Source organism: Barbus barbus (assembly GCF_936440315.1).
Source record: "Barbus barbus genome assembly, chromosome: 20".
Lineage (NCBI taxonomy): Eukaryota > Metazoa > Chordata > Actinopteri > Cypriniformes > Cyprinidae > Barbus > Barbus barbus.
Window position 1 is genome coordinate 27541378 of NC_136748.1, and position 20984 is coordinate 27562361.

Sequence of the window (20984 nt, forward strand, 5' to 3'; positions counted from 1 at the left end):
CCCTGTTAGACAAGTAATTTTAAATAAAAATTTGAAAGCAACATTAAATGTTTGGCATACCTTTGTCTTATTTTGTGAGGTGAGGAGCATTACCAGCATATATATGTTTTTTGAGCAAAAATTTTATATTATTTACCATCCTGTTAGCAAAAATGGGCACAAAAAAGTACCTGTGCTTAATAATCAAGACATATTCTATTCAAGTTTATTCTGTTTCAAGAATAAAAAATACCATTATGGCATAAGGGACATATACTATCTTATTATTGCTCATTGTTGTTTAACATTTACATTATTAAAATTTTGTGATAACTATGTATATGTCCCTAACAGGGTGGAATACATTCACAGCGAGTGTCTGAACAATATACCCATAATTATAAGTCACTTTATAAGTCACTGAACTTGACCAGTATGTGTTCAATATAGTTAAACATGTCACTATTTTGGTAGAATGCTAAAAACATGAAAACCATTTTTTCCAAAAATTATGAAGCCAAAATGTTACCGGATACCAGGAATGACCCACAATGCGAACATAAGTGCGCCGTCTATAGGTCAGTAATCTCAAAGTCAAAACTGACTTTGCTTTTATAGGTGGTGCTCCCAAGACACTGAAGAAAAGAAAAAAGAAATAAAAAATAACACAGTAAACTTTGAATTGTTTGGTAGCTAATCAAAGCTGAGGCGGGTGTGAATCAAATACTAATATGTCCAAAAACCTTGATTGAGATTATTTTACAGCATCAATAATCAACACAGATTTCATCAAACTAGTTTGATTTTATTTCATGACTTTAAGCCTACTCTGCACAGACATTCTAATGCTTTTCCAAGACACCCTTGAATTACATTTTGTAAATGTACATTAGAATAATTAAGCAATAAAGCACAGTTAAAGCCTCACATTCCACATAATTTAAACTGGGCCTGAATATCCCAGAACAAAGTGGCTAGAAATAACTGCAACTGCAAATCATCAAAGCATACAACATCAAGAATAATCAAGAAGTGCTTAAAACGTCAACCATATCAACACTACCCCACTCTGAACCACTGTTTGGCTTACAACAAAAATGTGATTAAAACTGATGGAATTATTGGAAAACATCAGAAACTAAGCAACAACAAACAAATCAATTAACTGATTTGCCATTAGAACAATTAAATATTGATGCAGAATATTAAACATTAATACAGCAAATATTTGAAACCAATTATTAAATATAATTATTAACAGATGTCCCTTTGCATAAATCAAACCTGGGTTGACTATTAAACTTATGAGAAAATCTCCTACATATCAGCTATCAATTTCATTTAGATTCCATTCATTGCATAATATACAGTGTGTTAAGTTTGATTCATATATAGTGATACTGTATAAGACATTTTTGGCTAAATTAATGCATACTATATAGTTCGTGCTAAAGTGTCATGGACGATATGAGTACATTTTCAGGTACATCTAACTATAGCACTTTTCTGTCATGTCACTTACATGACAGTGACAATATAATATAGTAAATTTGGAAGTAATTAAAATTTTTTCAAACTTTTCTTTTACTGTTAACATTAAAAAGCAAATCTTCATTCAAAAAGGACATTACTGAGATTACAGTGTGCAAATGATGCAATATAACATAAGACATTTTGTGAAGAAAAAGTTACATTTAAAGTTAAATAGATATGTAAACCATAAAAATGCATTCATTATAGTGGCACAATTGGGAAAATATGATTATAACTTGAATATCTCACTTCATGGAAGTGAGTCACGGGATGAGAACATTCAAACATAAGTTGTTTTTTTCGCCTCTCTAGATTTTCATTGGTTACTGACCACAAACAATAGTCAAAATCTGTCACTTTGCAATGATTATACATAGGAAATTCAAATTTGGCACATAAATCTCAGGTATAAACATAAAAGGAGGTGGGGAAATCAAGGGAAAAAAGAAACAAAGCCCACAGTCTAACATTCATCTTTAGTAACTATCTTCATATTTAAATCACACCATATGCTAATAAAATACATTGAAAAAAATCCAAGAAAGTGAATTCATAAATAAAATAATATTCCATCAATACACAAATATTAACTTTTTTCAGATGTGTACCACCTTTTAGGTAGAACCTTAAATCAGCTTGTACCTCTGTTAACAAAAAGGTACTTTAAAGCACTAAATCTATTGTCGGACCACCTGTCTACGTCTTGTGTACGCTCTGCCTGAGTGACCAGATCTCTCGCCTACTAACTGGCATTGCACAGACGTTATGGCAGCAGAGAATGTAATATTTCTCACAATCTGCAATTAACAATAAACTCTTTTTCAGTCATGTTTTCAAGGACAAGATTGCTGGAGAGGTTTTCTATTTAAGTCTCTGAGTTACATTGGCCAAGGCCACAGCAAATGCCTGTACCGCTGAGAACGGATACTGAAAATCCAGGATATATGCATTGCCATCAATTCTGCCAAACTGCATTACCTGTAATAGAGAATTATGGGGTTAGATGCAGGGTAATGGTTGCAGGGTAGAGGTTTATTACTCAGAGTCAGTGCTTCTTTATCCTGGTCCTGGGGACACCCCGCTTTGCACATTTTCTATGTCTCCCTTATCTGACAAAAAGTTCAATTCATGGAGCTCTCTCCTAATGAGCTGGTGATCTGAATCAGATGTGTGAAATAAGGGAGACATGCAAAATGTGCAGAGCAAGGGGTCCCCAGGACCAGGATTAAGAACCACTGCTCAAAGCTACTGATTACATATATTGTAAATTTGTTAAAGGTGTCATTTCTTTGCCCCTAGTGTCACAAAATGGAACTCCAAAAATATTTTTCAAAATGGTTTCTCAAATAAATAAAATCACTTACCTGGCGTCCATCAAGCTCAATCTGAAAGTTTTTGGCTGACTCCTGTGTCACCCGTCCTCCAAAGTCAAGCTGGTAAACCTGGGTGGCTTCGTTCCACAATGGCTGCTTGTTGGCCATGACATAGACAAAGCCTTGGCTGCCAAGACTACGATCCTCTCTCTCGTTAGCTTTACGACACTTGAGTTCTTCAAGTTCATTTGCTGTACGCAGATTGCGTTTGCTCTTCCATCCTTTCTTGCTGCTCTGGCTTTGGTTCATTAATTCGTCACCACTGATGAAGAGTTCAGGCTCACTCTCGGAGCTGTCCTGGAACTCATTTGATGTCCTACTCAATTTCTTGGCCTTGTTCAATGGCTCTTTCTGCCCTTTAGGTTTCTTCTTTTCCCTGCTGCCAAGTCTTGGGCTGGAGATCAGGGAATTGAAGTCAGAGAGCGTGCGACTCTCTTTTTTGGATTTCCCTTCAGAAACTCCAGACATATTGGCCTCTTCTGCCCTACTGTCAAGCCTCTTACGTGCCTTCTTGCTGAACCTCTCTGCTCCTTGTGGACTCTCATTGAGAGAGGACTGATCCTGAAAGCTCTCCCCAGATTCTACGACCACCTCGGAAGTACTCTGATGGTTCAAGAGCTCGACGGGTGGAGGAGGAGGAGGGAGAGGAGGTGGAGGAGGAGGTGGTGGGGGAGGTGGAGGTGGTGGAGGCGGAGAGAGAACCGGCTTCTCCAGGGCCTGATGAGTCTTACTGGGCAATGTGGCAGAATGGTCTGGCATGGGAGGACAAGTGCTGTATGTGCTCCAAGGATGCAAGCTCATTGGATGCATCTGAAGGTTGCTGCATGAGCTAGTCCCTGGGTACATGGGAGGCAGAGTGCAACAACCTAGATTGGTCAAATTTGAAGGATAACCTGGGGGTAGGACTAAAGTTGGGTCTGGTTGGCTGAAAGTGCTTGATGTTACCATGTCATTGGGGCCACATGATTGTGCAGGACTCTGCAAAGGCTGTAGTTGAGGTCCACCATGCCCTACAACTGATGGGAAGGGTGAAAGAGATAACTGATAGGCTGAAGGGAGGGTCATAGAACTGGAACTGGGGGGAGGCTTTGTTGAAAGGACAAAAGGTAGTCGGGTCATGTCTAAGTGCTGTGGTTGGCTAAGTAAAAATGTTGGTGGCTTATGTGATGGTGGTGCTGGAGGTCCAAGCATTAAATTTTGCTCTTGAGGTATCAAGAGTTGTTCTGCTGCAGGAGAGTCCCACTGGTAAGGTGGAGGCCGTTTGACTGTCAAATTTACATCCCCAAGTGTTAAATGCCGCACTGACTTTTCAAGATGGCACTGCTGACTTAGTGTCTCGTCTTCCGTAAAGGCAGAGTTCACATAGACAGTTCTGTCTCTACTGTTGTCAATGGGACTCAGGAGGTTATAGGAGGACTGGGAGGCTAATGGCGAGGCACTTTTGGAGTGCACAATTATCGTGCTGTGTTGGGCCCCTTTTCCAGGTGGAAAGTCTTGCCTTACCACAGTTCCTCCAGCAATTCCACTGCTGTTGGTGCCACCACCAGTGACACTTACACTAGTGCTGCTGCTATTACTGCTACACTGAGTGCATGTATACAAAGCCGTAGGTATCCTTGGCTGATAGGAGAGCGTGAGAGAACCGTTCATTTTGGATTTAGTCGGTAGAGTCCTCACTGTATCCACCATTTGAGAAACCTTCAGGGTCGGTTCCCTGCGATCACGGCGCAAAGTGGCATGAATCAAACTGCTGTCAATCCTTTGTGTGGGACTTCTGATTGTGTTCATTTGGCTAGATGTGTCAGGATAAGGTGGTGGGTCTCCGCTTGGTATGGAATATCTAGGCACTGAGAGGCGACTAAGAGTTGCTGAGCTGTACGGCAACTGGACCTTCTTGTTCTCAGATGAAGTTACTTTCAATGTGGCGGAGCTGCCCATTCCTTGCATCCCATAGGCATTTTGGTTCCTTAAAAGGCGTCTCCTTGGGCGACACACCTCTTCGACATTTCCGCTGCTGTCAAAAGTAGTGATTCTTTCATAGCCTAGTGGAGTTGGGTACTGGAGGCCAATTGGGAGAAGAGAGAATTCATCCTTAGTTAAACATGGATCTGTTGACAGCGTAGTGCCATTCTCATTGCTAACAAGAAGACCAGGAGGGGCCGTAGTGGGTGCGGCAGCTGCAGCAGATACCACTGTACCTGGGTAAGGTGGTGGAGGGTTTACTTTGCGGATCTGTATCTCAATGGTGTCAGTTTCAATAAATGACTGTGGTCGTGAGGGAATCTTCAGAGGGAGGACTTGTTCTCCTCTGTCTGGAGGCTGGTCTGGATGAGGAATTTGAGGCATTAGCTGTAATTGATGCAGGGATAGAGTAGCATACCCTGAAGGTGGATGTTGAAGAGACATTTGCATTTTAAGCTGATGCTGCATTTGCTGATGCTGTCTTTGCATTTGTTGATGCTGCATCTGTATTTGTTGATGCTGCTGTTGAAGTTGTTGCTGCTGCTGTCTCATTTCTTGTATTTGCTGTCGAATTTGTTGCTGCTGTTGTTGCATCTGTTGCTGCTGCTGCTGGATTTGCTCATGCTGAAGCTGCAACTGGTGCTGTTGCTGTTGGAATTGTTGTTGATGAATTTGTTGTTGATGCTGCTGCACTTGCTGCTGAATCTGTTGTTGCTGCTGTTGCAGTTGCTGCTGTTGCATTTGCTGCTGATGTAGTTGCTGTTGATGTTGTTGCAACTGCTGTTGATGCTGCTGTTGCAGTTGTTGATGCTGCTGTTGCAGTTGTTGTTGTTGTTGATGCTGCTGTTGCAGTTGCTGTTGATGCTGCTGTTGCAGTTGTTGATGCTGCTGTTGCAGTTGTTGTTGATGCTGCTGTTGCAGTTGCTGTTGATGCTGCTTTTGTAGTTGCAGTTGCAGTTGCTGTTGATGCTGCTGTTGCAGTTGTTGTTGATGCTGCTGCGTTTGCAGTTGCTGCTGATGTTGCATGTGTTGCTGCTGCAGCGACTGTTGATGCAGCTGCTGTGATTGATGTTGCAATTTCAGATGATGCTGCTGTGGTTGTAATTGCTGTTGATGTTTAGATTGTTGATGGTCTTGTTGCTGCTGTTGTTGTTGACGTTGTTGTTGGGGTTGTTGTGGCGGCTGATGTGGAGGAGGAGGAGGAAGAGTTCCACTCAGGATATTACTCATTTCCAGTCCGCTGAAAATCACCTGTCCAGGGTTGGAATATCTGGTTGGAACAGTGTACTGTGCTGTCACAGTGTCCTGCTCAGATACTGTTGCATTAGCTGCTGCTGCTGCTGTTGCTGCGGCTGCAGCTGCCGCAGCTGCAGTGGCAGTGGGATTGGTAAGGACATCAAGCTGAATATTCTGGTTGGCTAGGAGAGACTGCACTAGGCCTATACTTTGCGTAGGTGACATGGCTTGAGCAGGGCTGTGAATTGGAGCGATGGGGATATTAACTGTGCAAGGAGGATTGTCAGCTGACACTCCCGTGGGTCCCATAACTAGAAATAAGCAGGAACATATTGAGATTTCGCTCTTGTTTTAGTTAAACTATACAGAGACAAAATGTACAAAAATGTTCCACTGATTCTTACCAGGTAAATCATCTTCATCTTCACTGAACACATTGGGATTGAAAACTGGCAGACTCATGAAGTCCAGGGATATTTTACGCACCTCAGGCAAATAAATGGTCATCTGACGAGGTTGCAGGTGCAGCAAACTAGTTTTATAAATAACTGGAACACCATGTCAAGACATATTTTAAAAACATTAAGAACATTATTTAAAATAATTATGTGAAACTGTTTGAATACAAAACCTGACAACATACCTGCTCCCAAGTTAGCTGGCAAAAATGAGGCAAGGCCTACAATCTTAAACTTTGTTCCCCAAATGTTAGAGGTGACCTGGGCCAAGTAATTATGCTGCAAAGCAAATTAAGTGATAGCTATAGAAAATATTCAAGGTCATATTCGGTTTACTGTCATTTATCTTCAGAAAAGCAGGAGTTTAAAGAAAATTAGTTGTCTGCTAAAGTCATGCTGCAGTAAATGTGACAAATGTCCCTCTCAGTATAGAGTAGACAGAGGTAATAAATATAAACACTTCCCATATTAATTCTAGGCAAGTAGATGAATATAAAATTATTGCCAAAATTAGCTTGCAAATAAGATGTTAAGTACCTCACTAAAGCCATCAAGTGGAAATTCTCTTCGAGTAAGACTCGGAGACCGAACTGGAGGCTTCTTTGGTAATCTAGGAGACCTAGACATTTCTTGAGATGTTTGGGCAAGTTTAGGAGACTTTCTTGATTCCATATTAATTCTAGAGAATAAAACAAATATGAAATTTAACTTGCTATCAAGTAAAAAGTTGTTTTTTTTGTAACTTAAGTTTTTCAGAAATTTACTGTATTGTGTTTTGTCAAGGTTGTGATGGAACAAACATTTATTTTAAGTTTCAGGCACTGTGTAATATTGTGTGATTTTTATATTCAACAGTACCTTATATGTTTAGAGTACCTAGGAAGCTTAGGAGACCTGTTTCCTCTAGAAAGTTTGGGTGACTTTCGCCCAACCCACTCATCGCTCAACTCAATATCGCTTGAGTCTGAGCAGTTACAGCTGTCAGTCATATAGGAGATCATGCCATTTACACAGACCTCATCTGAAAGACAAGATTAGATCAAATTAAAGATCAGCTTTTAAAGACCAGAAAATTAAATACCAATGCATTTACACATTAAGCTTGAGTTTAAAGTGTACATAATGAGCAACAGTCCATATAGCAGTACCTGCTTTACCATCCATTTTTGGGTCCATAATAACAAACTCTGGTCGCAGTTTGCTGATGCGACGACCCTTGAGAATAGGCACCAAACCTCCCAGGTGTTCCAGATAGAGGGTATAACAGGGGCCTCCTGCTTCTAGATTCTCCTCTGAACGTTTCATAGTGCAGTGCAGGCGCTCATTCCCTGATGTTGGATAGCTCACAAAGTCTCGGATGTTATTTGGATCAGGGATTGGTGGCTGGCGAGATGAAAAATATTATGCATTAAGTTTAATGCATACATTAGTGTACATCAAAAACTTCACTTGCTTCTTTTGTACCTTGATAGTTGGAATGAAAGCAGTGGTAACATAGGAACAGAGGAGTGAAGGCATGTTTAGTTTTCCCACATCTCTCTCCTCTTTAAGAGCACTGGCAATGCCCTGCTGACACAGAAGCTGCAGGCTGGCCACACGGTGCTCCACACGCACTACGTACAGGGCTGGACCACAGGCCAGAAACAGACGCGAGTCCCTGTGACCCCAGCAAATCGTGGTGATGGGCCTCTAAAATAAAAAGATATTTAAATTATATATAGTTTATTTATTATTTTATTGTATGTAGGGTGTTGTTTATATCAGTGGTTCTCATGTGGTGAGACATAACTTAAAATGGGTTGCAAGGGGGAAAACAGCTAAATATCAATATCTAGTTAAAAATGATTTTACTCCGGTCTTCAGTGTTATATGATCCTTCAGAAATAATTATAATATGCTGATTTGGTGCTTAAGAAACAATATTATTATCAATGTTGAAAACAGCTTTTGCCGCTCAATATTTATGTTGAAACAATTATACCATTGTAAAGTTTGGGGTGAATAAGATATATATATATATACTGTATATATCTATAGATAGATAGATACATAGACAGACAGATAGATAGATTTATAATACATTTATTCAGCAAGGACACATTAAATCATTAAAAAATTATCATTAAAATGTGAGCCATTGCTGTTCTTTTTAACATTCTATTCATCAGTGAATGTAGCACTGTTTCCACAAAAGTATTAATCAGTAATAATAAGAACCGTTATTAATAATACAGCACCCAACCAGCATATTAGAATGATTTCTGAAGGATCATGTGACACTGAAGACTGAAGTCATAATGCTGAAAATTCAGCTTTCCCCATCACAGGAATAAATTACATTTTTAAATATTTTCAAATAGAAAACAGTTGCTCTAAATTCAAATACTATTTCACAATATTAGAGTTTTACAGTTTTTTTGATGAAAAATGCAACCTTGGTTACTGAGTATAAAATATTTCTTTCAAAAACATAAAAAAAACGTAATTATTCCAAACTTTTGACTGATAGTGTATATATGCTTCAACTGTTAAATGATGACTGGTTATAGCTCACTTGGGCTGGAGTTTCTAAAGTGTATATATGTTCCCCTTGGACATTGTAAAACTTGACAAGGGCGTTCCTCATTAAAGAGGCACAGGCTGAGTCAGCGGGCAGGCCATGTCTCTCCATCCCGGCCACTGCCAGCAGGTCTCCCTGAGAGCACCATTGTACCTCCACATCTGAAAAAACACAAGTCTGTCTAGTCAGATTACAGATTACAGGATCAACATTTTTATTGAATTACTGTAGGGGTAACCAGAAGTTCCTAAACCATGAAAAACCTTGTAACTATCAAATTTAATCAACAGCATGCCACAGATGCACATTATGTTAAAAATAACTAGGAATATTATGTTATGATGATAATAATTATCCAGTGGCAGTTATAAAACACATACTTTGTAATTCATTTATTGCAAATACAACACTGTTTTACCTTTCAGTCCTGAGTGTATAATGGTAGGTGAAAGGTCATCATAATTGTTCATCAAACTAATGTCTCCTGATATGAAGCTGACCGTGAGCAGTGGTTTGAGATTTTGCACTTGAAAGGAAACATGGTTTTATAGTTAATAACATTCAGAAAGTCAAATACTCATCACTGCCTTGCAAAGATCCATAAAAATGAATAATATTTTGTATGTGTTCAAAAATAAAGATCCAAAGTAGAACTTTATGGTTCTTTAGAAAAAAACTTGGAAAAAGCGTCACTATTCTATCATTAATGGATGATGCATGCAATGCACTGGTCTTAAAAACCTATTTTGTAATCTCAAAAAAAATTTAATCTTCAAGAGACTCAAGAATACAGTGAAAAAACTGCTTGACTTTTTATTAAGTTGCAAAATTATCGCCCATCTTTTTATATACTGTATGTAAGTATGTCCAACTTCATCTGCATACATACAGAATACTCATTCAGCTCAATATACTGCACACTATACTGCAGTATATAGCATATTTCAACATTTCAACTGATTGCTTGTATCGTCATAAAATTATATTATCGTCCAGAGCTAATCTGCTAAATGTGCCTATAAGGCATGAAGATAATAAGATATTATCAACATCATGTTTTTCTGTAAAGCTGCACTGAAACAATGTGTATTGTGGCTTGACTTTATTTATGAGTATAAAGTACCTTGAGCTGGAGTAGGGTCATCAGAGTCTGCATCGCTCTCAGTGCTGTCTTCCACCAGGAAGTTTGGGCAGTTCCAAGACATGCTGACTATGCCATCTGACTCATGCAGAAGAACATGGGCAAGCATACGGCCGTGGCAGTCCATCACTATGACTTGCCCGTCTGCTGTTCCAAAAAGCACCTAGGGAGATTAAATGAATACAAACACCAAATTAGGGAAACTCAGGCATCGGTCCAAGGGCATCGATCCAAGTCATTTCATCATTTGCGAACAACCTGTTGACAACAAATGCACTTTTCCCTCAGTTTGATGAAGCAATAGCAAAGAGTTACCTGCTGGTCATCAGGGGTCCAGATTCCACAGGTGATCTGGCTCTCCAGATTGATCTCAGATGACCAGTGTCTCTGTCCGCTCACTGAACCCACCAGGACAAAACCATCCCTGTAGGCGATTAAGGCCTGTGTACCATCATGTGACCAGGTGAAGTCACTCACCTAGATGACAAACCACTAGTTCATTAAGCAGTTCATGTTAGAATAATATTCACAAAAAAAGACAATTTCAAATTTCAAATTTCAAAATCACATGAGTCAATATTTTATTCACAATAGAACATAGATAACATAACAATGTTTAAACTGAGAAATTTTACAATTTTATCCACAAATTGAGCTCATTTCAAATTTGATGCCTGCTACAGGTCTCAAAATAGTTGGGACGGGGGCATGTTTGCCATGGTGTAGCATCTCCTCTTCTTTTCAAAACAGTTTGAAGACATCTGGGCATCGAGGTTATGAGTTTCTGGAGTTTTGGTGTTGGAATTTGGTCCTATTCTTGCTTAATATAGGTTTCCAGCTGCTGAAGAGTTTGTGGTCGTCTTTGACATATCTTTCGTTTAATGGTGCGCCAAATGTTCTCTATATATGAAAGATCTGGACTTCAGGCAGGCTAATTCAGCACCCTGACTCTTCTACTATGAAGCCATGCTGTTGTGATAGCTGCAGTAAAAAAACCTGCTGGGTAAAAAAAACAAGATGGCGCCGCTGATGGCAGCTATTGTGCTTTGCTCTCCAGTGTTTGTACTGTTTTTGTTTGTTTTTCCTGGTTTTTGTTTTTCAAATACGATCAGTTTTACCAGGGATGACCTGCTGAATATTTGGCAGAACACACCACAAAATCTTTTACCGGATTTTGATTTTTCGGACGTTTTGCTGGACATTGTAGTTGGCGGAGCCGTAGCTCTGGTCAAACGCTACAGGAGGCGTAGGCGGGGGAAGCGAGCCGGAGCGCTCGTGAAGCTTCGACAGCACGGATTTCGAACGGCGTTGCCTAGCATCCATCTGGTGAATCTCCGCTCTCTACCCAACAAAACGGACGAACTCCTTCTGCTCTCCCGGACAAACAAGGATTTTTCTAACTCTGCTGCTCTGTGTTTCACGGAAACCTGGCTAAATGGCGACATACCGGACAGCGAACTACATCTGCCTAATTACCAGCTGATCAGAGCAGATCGGGACGCGGTATTAACGGGGAAATCAGATGTGCTTTTACATCAATGAGAGGTGGTGTACAGATGTAACTGTGTTAAAGAAGATGTGCTGTTCAGATCTAGAAACGCTCTTCATTAACTGCAAGCCGTTCTATTCGCCGCGGGAGTTCTGCTCTTTCATTCTCGTGAGTGTCTACATTCCACCGCAAGCGCATGTGAGCACAGCTTTACAGAATCTCGCTGATCTTATCACAGACACAGAACAACAACACCCAGACTCTGTTTTAATCATTCTCGGGGACTTTAATAAAGCAAATCTCTCCCGTGAACTAACAAAATACAGACAGCACATCACATGTCCCACCAGAGACAGTAATATATTGGATCACTGTTACACAACAATAAAGGACGCATATCACTCTGACCCATGGGCAGCTTTAGGACTCTCTGATCACTGTTTAGTTCATATTATTCCGACCTACAGGCAGAAACTTAAATCTGCAAAGCCTGTATTAAGATCTGTTAAAAGATAGACTAATGAAACAGAGCGGGATCTACAAGCCTGTTTCTCTCTCACTGATTGGTCTGTTTTTGAAGCCGCTGCCATCGATCTGGACGAGCTCACAGAGACTGTAACATCTTACATCCGTTTCTGTGAGGACATGTGCATTCCAAACAGGACTCATTTAATCTATGACAAACCATGGTTCACTGCAAAACTCAGACAGCTCCGTCAGGCCAAAGAAGATGCTTACAGAAAGGGGGATAAAGTATTGTACAAACAGGCCAAATACACACTGGAAAAGGAGATCAGAGTGGCAAAGAGGAATTATTCTGACAAGCTAAGGAAAAAATTATCTTCCAGTGATCCTGCTTCAGTGTGGAAAGGAATGAAGGATATCACCAGTTACAAGTCACCATCCCCCAGCACTCTGGAGAATCAACACCTGGCAGACGACTTGAACGAGTTTTATTGTCGTTTTGAAAAATCACCCCTTACCTGCCCTGAACACCTCTCAACACAACCATTAACACTTCCAGCAACCCTCTTCTCCCCCACACCTACAATTCAAATCAGCGAAGAAGATGTGTGCCAGGTCTTCAGGAAGAACAAAAGAAGGAAAGCACCAAGCCCAGACAGTGTCACCAGCCTGTCTGAAAAGCTGTGCTGACCAGCTGGCCCCCATCTTCACACAGATCTTCAACAGATCACTGGAGCTGTGTGAAGTCCCCTCATGCTTCAAACGCTCCACCATCAACCCCTTCTTAAAGAAACCCCAAATTACTGGACTTAATGACTACAGACCTGTGGCCCTAACGTCTGTAGCCATGAAATCATTTGAAAGACTGGTTTTGGCTCATCTGAAGGACATCACTGGTCCCTTACTGGACCCCCTGCAGTTTGCCTACAGAGCAAAAAGGTCTGGGGATGATGCAGTCAACATGGGAATGCACTTCATCCTGAAGCATCTGGACAGACCAGGGACTTATATGAGGATCCTGTTTGTGGACTTCAGCTAAGCTTTTAACACCATCATCACGGAAACCCTTCAGAATAAACTAACTCAGCTCTCCGCCCCCACCTCCGTCTGTCAGTGGATCAACAGCTTCCTGACAGACAGACAGCAGTTACTAAAGTTTGGTAAATTCACATCCAGCACTCACACCAACGACTGCACTTCTAAAGACCCCTCTGTCAAGCTCCTGAAGTTTGCAGACAACACCACACTGATCGGCCTCATCCAGGACGGTAACGAGTCTGCTTACAGACAGGAGGTTAAGACCTGGCTGTCTGGTGCAGTCTTAACAACCTGGAGCTTAACACGCTCAAAACTGTGGAGATGATTGTGGACTTCAGGAGAGACCGCCCTGCTCTCCCCCCACTCACCATCAACAGCCCTGTGACTGCAGTGGAGTCATTCAGATTCCTGGGCACCACCATCTCCCAGGACCTAAAGTGGGATATTCACATAGACTCCATTGTCAGAAAGGTCCAGCAGAGGTTGTACTTTCTTCGCCAGCTGAGGAAGTTCAACCTGCCACAGAAGCTGCTGCAACAGTTCTACTCCACCATCATTGAATCCGTCCTCTGCACTTCAATAACTGTGTGGTTCAGCTCAGCTACCAAATCTGACCTCAGAAGACTACGGAGAGTAGTCCGGACTGCTGAGCGAATCATTGGTACATCCCTCCCCACTCTCCAAGAGCTGTACTTATCCAGAGTGAGCAAAAGGGCTGGTAAAATTACTCTGGATCCCTCACATCCAGCATACTTCCTCTTTGAACTGTTACCGTCTGGTCGACGTTACAGAGCTCTGATCACCAGAACGACCAGACACAGGAACAGTTTCTTCCCTCAGGCAATCCATCTCATGAACACTCAACAATAAATGTGGAACACACAACTATAATACATTATCCATTCACCATACTCACTTATTTTATTTTTATTTTCTCATTTCTAATTTGCACATACTTGACCTGTACATACATAGTTGTCTATATTATATATTGTGTTTTTGCTGCTTTGTACATTGCCTATTTGGATATTTGTATATCATTCTTTTATTATCTGTGTCCTGTCCTGTTGCTGTCTTTCTGTTGCACTGTGGAGCTTCTGTCACTACAACAAATTCCTTGTATGTGTAAACATACTTGGCCAATAAAGCTCATTCTGATTCTGATTCTGAGTATGTGTATTGTCCTGCTGAAATACACAAGGCTTCCCTGAAATAGACGTTGTCTTGAGGGGAGCATATGTTGCTCTTAAACCTTTATATACCTTTCAGCATTCATAGTGCCTTCCAAAACATGCCAGCTGCCCATACCGTATGCACTTATGCACCCTCATACCATCAGAGATGCTGGCTTTTGAACTGAACGCTGATAACACGCTGGAAGGTCTTTAGCTTGTAGGACACGGCGTCTGTGATTTCCAACAAGAATGTCAAATTTGGACTCGTCTGACTATAGAACACTTTTCCACTTTGAAACAGTACATTTTAAATGAGCCTTGGCCCACAGGACACGACGGCGCTTCTGGACCATGCTCACATATGGCTTCCTTTTTGTATGATAGAGCTTTAGTTGGCATCTGTAGATGGCACGGCGCATTGTGTTTACCGACAGTGGTTTCTGGAAGTATTCCTGGGCCCATTTAGTAATGTCAATGACAGAATTTACATTTACATTTACTCATTTAGCTGATGCTTTTATCCAAAGCGACTTACAATTGCTATATATGTCAGAGGTCGCACGCCTCTGGAGCAACTAGGGGTTAAGTGTCTTGCTCAGGGACACATTGGTGTCTCACAGTGGATTCGAACCCGGGTCTCTCACACCAAAGGCATGTGTCTTATCCACTGCGCCATCACCACCCCAGAATCATGCCGATGAGTGATGCAGTGTCGTCTGAGGGCCCAAAGACCACAGGCATCCAACAAAGGTCTTTGGCCTTGTCCCTTACGCACAGATATTTCTCCAGTTTCTCTGAATCTTTTGATGATGTTATGCACTGTAGATGATGAGATTTGCAAATCCTTTGCAATTTAACGTTGAGGAACATTGTTTTTAAAGTATTCCACAATCTTTTTACGTACTTTTTCACAGATTGGAGAGTCTCTGCCCTATGCCCATCTTTACTTCTGAAAGAAATCCCTTTTATAGCTAATCATGTTACAGACCTGATGTCAATTAACTTAATTAGTTGCTAGATGTTCTCTCAGCTGAATCTTTTAAAAAATTCTTGCTTTTTCAGCCCTTTGTTGCCCCCAGGCCAACTTTTTTGAGACCTGTAGCAGTAACATAGTCTCATCCCAACTCGTCACATATTGACGCTTGGTTTTGGCGTCGCTTTTTGACGCTCAAGGTACCCCTTTAGCGTCACTTTTCGAAGTGAAGGGTCCTCCATTTTTTTAAATAGGAAACACTTAGCGTATATTAATCATTTTTAAATAAATTATGACAGTAGTTGCATCTGCCTCCTATATCTTGCGTTTTCTTCACAGATGGTAGGTTTAGGGGCAGGGGTTGGGTAAGTCATATAAATAAAACTATTTTGACTGTTTACATTGAAAAATCACACCCATACATATATGCAATAATGGCAACCTTATTATGACGATAAAATTCCCAATATCGCATTAGCATATCGACGCTGAAAAGTGACACTAAAGGGGTACCTTCCCTTCACGTCGAAAAGTGACGCTAAAGGGGTACCTTGAGCGTCAAAAAGCGACGCCAAAACCAAGCGTCAATATGTGACGAGTTGGGATGGTAGCAGGCATCAAATTTGAAATTAGCTCATTTAGTGGATAAAAGTGTAAAATTTCTCCGTTTAAACATTTGTTATGTTGTAACAAGCATTATATTTTATTCACAATATTCACCATATTGTGGATAAAAAAATTTTTTTTGGCTCATGCGATTTAAAAGTCTTTTAGTTTTCATTTTATTCAAATTTAAAAAAACGTCCCAACATTTCCGGATTCCGGGTTGTACTAATTAACTACTTTTTGTTTTCTGTTTCATAACTATGAGTAATTTTTGACGATAATCCCCAATGATGAATAACATGAGAAAGTGGCATGGAAAAAGGAAATTATCTAATCATTATATTATACTGTACTTTATTTGCATTGTCTTACTATAAACCCTACTGTATAATTTTGATAAGACCTCTAAATTATCAGACTGTCCAAAACTGCTGAAAAACCTGTTGTACACAGTCTTCATCATTTGATTGATAGTTTATATCAAGTATGAGCTATCATACTATATGAGCTATTAAAGGCTGATGCATCAAATGTCATACTTTATTCAATATTTTTCATTATTTTGTTTAAAATGTTCCATTTAAAAAAAATTACTATTATTTTATATTTTAGGCTTTACAAGGTTAATAATGCATTTAAGATCATGCATGTTTTATCAAAACTTATTAGTAAGTTTAGGAATACTGACATATCATGAAAATACATTGACATCCAGGACAGATTAAAAATTAAGCATGAAATACTAACATACCTGAGCACCTCTGTCATTCACCAACTCTACAGACCATCTTCCTTCATACTGGATCCACACAAATATCCCTCCCTCCATGTCACACGTTGCAAGCTTCTGAAACGGTTCATTCCATCTAACAAGGACAACCTATACAAGTACAGCACCATGGGAATCAAGTTCTAGCAGTACATGCTACTTATGCATAAGATGGCAAATTGACAAATGCACTAGATGGTCATTTTAGCTCAACTTACAATATAGAATAAAATATATTTTTCAGATTTGACTGAAGTTTTTACCTCATATAAGATTTATCAAAACATACACTGTAAAAATTGTCAGAATTTTGAAGGTAAAGATGAAAAATACTATGGTAATTCCTCTTACTATATGGTGAAAAACTGTAATAGTTCTAATAGGACATTTCATATATACTGTTTTTGGAAGTCATCTTATAATTTACAATGATAAACCATAAACTGACATTGCCAGAATTCTCTGTGTGACAGCTCACATCTGATTTTTATTGACTGTTTCCTTCTAAGTTTTTCTTATCAGTTGTGTAAATGAGGGTTTTATCCTAATCTTACATTATTAACGTTTATTGCATTATTTTAATGTTAAAGTGTTTTGTATTTGTGTGTATAGCATTGTTCACATTTATATGTTAGCATATACCTCAGTTTGTGGAAGAGCTAACTTTGACCCATCATGTGGCTGTTGGTAGCAAAACAAAAAATCAAAAGAAGAGGCAAACTCCCACCTCACTGTTATGACCCCGTAAATTGAAGTTGATTCGTTGTGGGGTATTTCTGTCCCTTCTACAGTGACTAGACGTGAACGTCACACCCACAACACCCCTGGCGTTCCCAGTGGCCAGCCATCCCTCCTCATAGTAGCGCCTCCTGCACACCGGCTTCTCCTTCTCACTTTTGGGAACTCTCCCTTTCCATGAGAGGCAGAGGATGTTGGAGTCACTGCAGAGGACCGGACCATGTTCCACCGCAGCCAACATCCCTACAGACTGACCAGGCTACAGGTATAGAGGGAGATGACAGGGAGTTAATGCTGAAATATTTAAAATCTATCATTTTTAATGGTAATTAATATTAAGTTATATTAGAATATGTGCATATTCATTCAGTAAATGGGTAGTTCGGCAGGGTAAGTTTATTTATACACACTCAGAAGAAAAAAAAGGTACAATAGTTGTCACTAAGGCAGTAAAGGTAGGCAGCGGCTATTTGCACTAAGTGTAAATAGCGATAGACGCTATATACACTCTAAGTGCAAATAGCATATTTTTTTAGTGACAGATGCTATTTACACTCAGTGCAAATAGCGATGGATTCTATTTACACTAAGTGCAAATAGCAATGGATTCTATTTACACCAAGTGAAAATAGCAGTATTTTTTAACGATATGCTATTTACACCAAGTGCAAATAGCTATAGATTCTATTTACACTATGTTAAAATAGCAAGATTTTCTGCTATTTATACTACTTATTGCAAATAGTGGCAATTATCTGCACCTCAGTATTGTAAAACAGTACGCAATAATAACGTACTGAGTGTAAATTATAATTTTAATTCAAATTTATTAAATGGATGCCATCTTATTGGGACAATAAAGCCCTCCCTAAACCTACCCTAACCCTACCCGATACTTTATTTTCAACTTTTTGATTATTTCCTTAATTTTTATTGAAAGTAAATGCCTTTCTGATGCGATATGAGATTTGAAAAGGGAGAAAAAAATTTTTTGGCAAAAGGTGGACTCGAACTCGGGTCGATCGCGTCAAAAAGCATGCGCCTTACCATCTGCGCCACTAAAACTGATGTTGAACTTGAGTCTTTTTTTAATTTTGACTAACCCAATCACACGTTAGTGGGCGGAGTTAGTGTAAGCCTTTGCCAACAAGATGGGCTATTTGCACTTAGTGTAAATAGACACTCAATAGGGCAATAGTACTAATATGTACCATTTAGGTACTAATATGTACCTTTAAGGCACTAATCTGCACCCTTTTGGGGTAAATAAGGTATAAAGATGTACCTTTTAAAAAGGATACGACCCCAGTGACAGCTTTTGTGCTTTTTTTTATGCTTTTAGTCTATAGCATCAAGCATAAGCATAAGTAAAATATAAAAAATACAAAATTAGCATGGAGATTTTTTCTTCAGAATCAAAATATTAGGTTAAAAATTTAGGTGAATGTGTGTATTTTAAATGCTGTAACTGGTCACCAATTCTTTAACCATTGTAAATCAACATTATTTTAATATGTTAAAATACCTTCTCCTATAAAAATTTAACAAGCATGAGAAATGTAAGCCATTAATAGTTGGATCTGAAAATTAACAGCCTGTTTGAAAAATATTTTCATAATTTTTGCAATTCAAGTTTGTGTTGCTAGTGGCACAGAAATCACATCTAATACAATGAAAACTGCAAAAACATGCTTAATAATTCTAAAAGAATTCAACAAAAAATTGAGTTTATAATGGTTTTAGATAGAATATAGATGGAATGCCACATGCAAAAACTAACTTATTTAACATTATCTGTCAAATTTCTGTTTCCAAAATTAACTACAATTGTATTAAAAAACATTTATGCTTTCGATGCACCAGAAAACAGAATGCAAAATGTAGCTTCTGAAAATACTCACCTCTTCATAGTCCCTGGACATTATTGGTCCGAATTCCGTCTTTGAAGGAGTGCTCCATTTTGCTTGCTTATTCAAAAAATGTGCAGTACAACCTGAGAATGCTAAACTGCAGATGTGTCTTAAGAAAAAGTGTGACTAATATCAGGCCATTATAGTCTGAGACTATGAGCAATGCAGTCTGTTCTATTTCTGTTCAACACAATAATGTGAATTATGTCTAAATCAAAAGGCAAGGCCTATTGTAGTTTATCCTCATTATACAAAATCAGCTTTCAGTCTTCGGTAGTTCAGGATTTCTATGCAAAGAGAAAACACACACACACACACACACACACACACACACACACACACACACAAATGTATTTATTTATATAAAAAAGCCATATATCATTTGCTGATTGAAAAGCAAGAACAAGCCACCAATGATGAGACAAGCTCTGCATGCAGAATCATTTAAAGGCATTTCATTTCTCAGTCTGCACCCACACTTGAGTTGACATTGGTCCCATTACGTCACAGGACGTTTAAAACCCCTGCAATTCATGCTTTATACTCAGAATAACGCAACCGAAATTATGCATCGAAGCATCTGTGTAAAAAAGCATGCATACATGCAAAAGAAAAAGAAAAAAAGATACAGAAAATTCTGCACAACTAAGAATAAGGCAGCTCGCAGGCGTCATGGCAACAGGGATGTGATGATGGCTGAATTTTAATGACACCCAACCTAAGACTTCATAACTGCATTTATTCTAATTTCCAACAGAATTATTAATTTTCCCATGCGTTTCGCTTAGGCTTAACAACAATATATATACAATTTCGTTTAAAACATAATCTCACTGTTAAACTACAATACAATCAATATATAAAATATCCATATAGGGCTGTCGAATAATAACGAGCTCAGTGTCACACATCTGCTTATATAAGAACTGTGGCAGGTAATTAAGGTAATTAAGCTGGATGCAGTTTAGAATAAATCCATCAACTATGGTTGCCACCTACACTCGTGAGATAATTACACAACCATCCAGTATACAACATTGACTATTACTGTGTCATTCCAAAGAAATAAAATAAGAACAATGTGAGCCAACAAGAAAACAATTAATTCGAGTAATAAAATAAAAATTCTGCATTCATTTCTATCAGCAAACTCACCTCTATCAACTCGCTCTCAATGCGTCTAAATGGTAGCCAGATGCTCATTGGAGATTTTACCCCACAGAACATTAAAGTCAATGCAGCGGGATGCTGTGCGTTGGCGCAAAATACTCCCTAAATGAGGGATTTTTCGATGTGCGAAGGCAACCCGCGCTCTGACGGAATGGTGCTGTGGATCACATGACTGCCAACCACATCCAGAGATAGTATACAACAAATGTGGTTTACAGGCAAATTGGACTGATATAAATCAGCAGTCTTCACTATTATTTAGCCTTAGATGCAGGAAACTGAATAATGCAAAGGTTCACGGAGAAAATAATAATATATGATTCAAAACGGTCTTTCATCTCAGTGATCTCTCAAGTTGTTTTGATTATTTTAACATTTACATTTAATTATTTAGCAGACGCTTTTATCC

The 20984-nt window shown here is 39.3% G+C and overlaps 1 protein-coding gene across 2 annotated transcripts; it reads right to left on the reverse strand.

Moving 5' to 3' along the window:
- Positions 1–2373: 2373 nt before the first annotated feature.
- On the reverse strand, positions 2374–19417 carry LOC306886667 (tubby-related protein 4-like; the record flags this gene model as incomplete). Of its 2 annotated transcripts, none has more annotated exons than XM_079443965.1 (15): positions 2374–2490; positions 2877–6394; positions 6488–6631; positions 6727–6820; positions 7079–7220; positions 7418–7562; positions 7690–7924; positions 8006–8230; positions 9096–9262; positions 9520–9627; positions 10225–10405; positions 10558–10719; positions 16740–16868; positions 17485–17754; positions 19397–19417. In XM_079443965.1, the coding sequence occupies 15 exons, from the start codon at positions 19415–19417 to the stop codon at positions 2374–2376; spliced, it is 5658 nt and encodes a 1885-aa protein (XP_079300091.1). The 2 variants fall into 2 exon arrangements, with proteins under 2 accessions (XP_079300091.1, XP_079300092.1); XM_079443966.1 differs by lacking the exon at positions 19397–19417 and having other exon boundaries at positions 2877–5266; positions 6005–6394; positions 17485–17736.
- Between the last annotated feature and the right edge of the window lie 1567 nt (positions 19418–20984).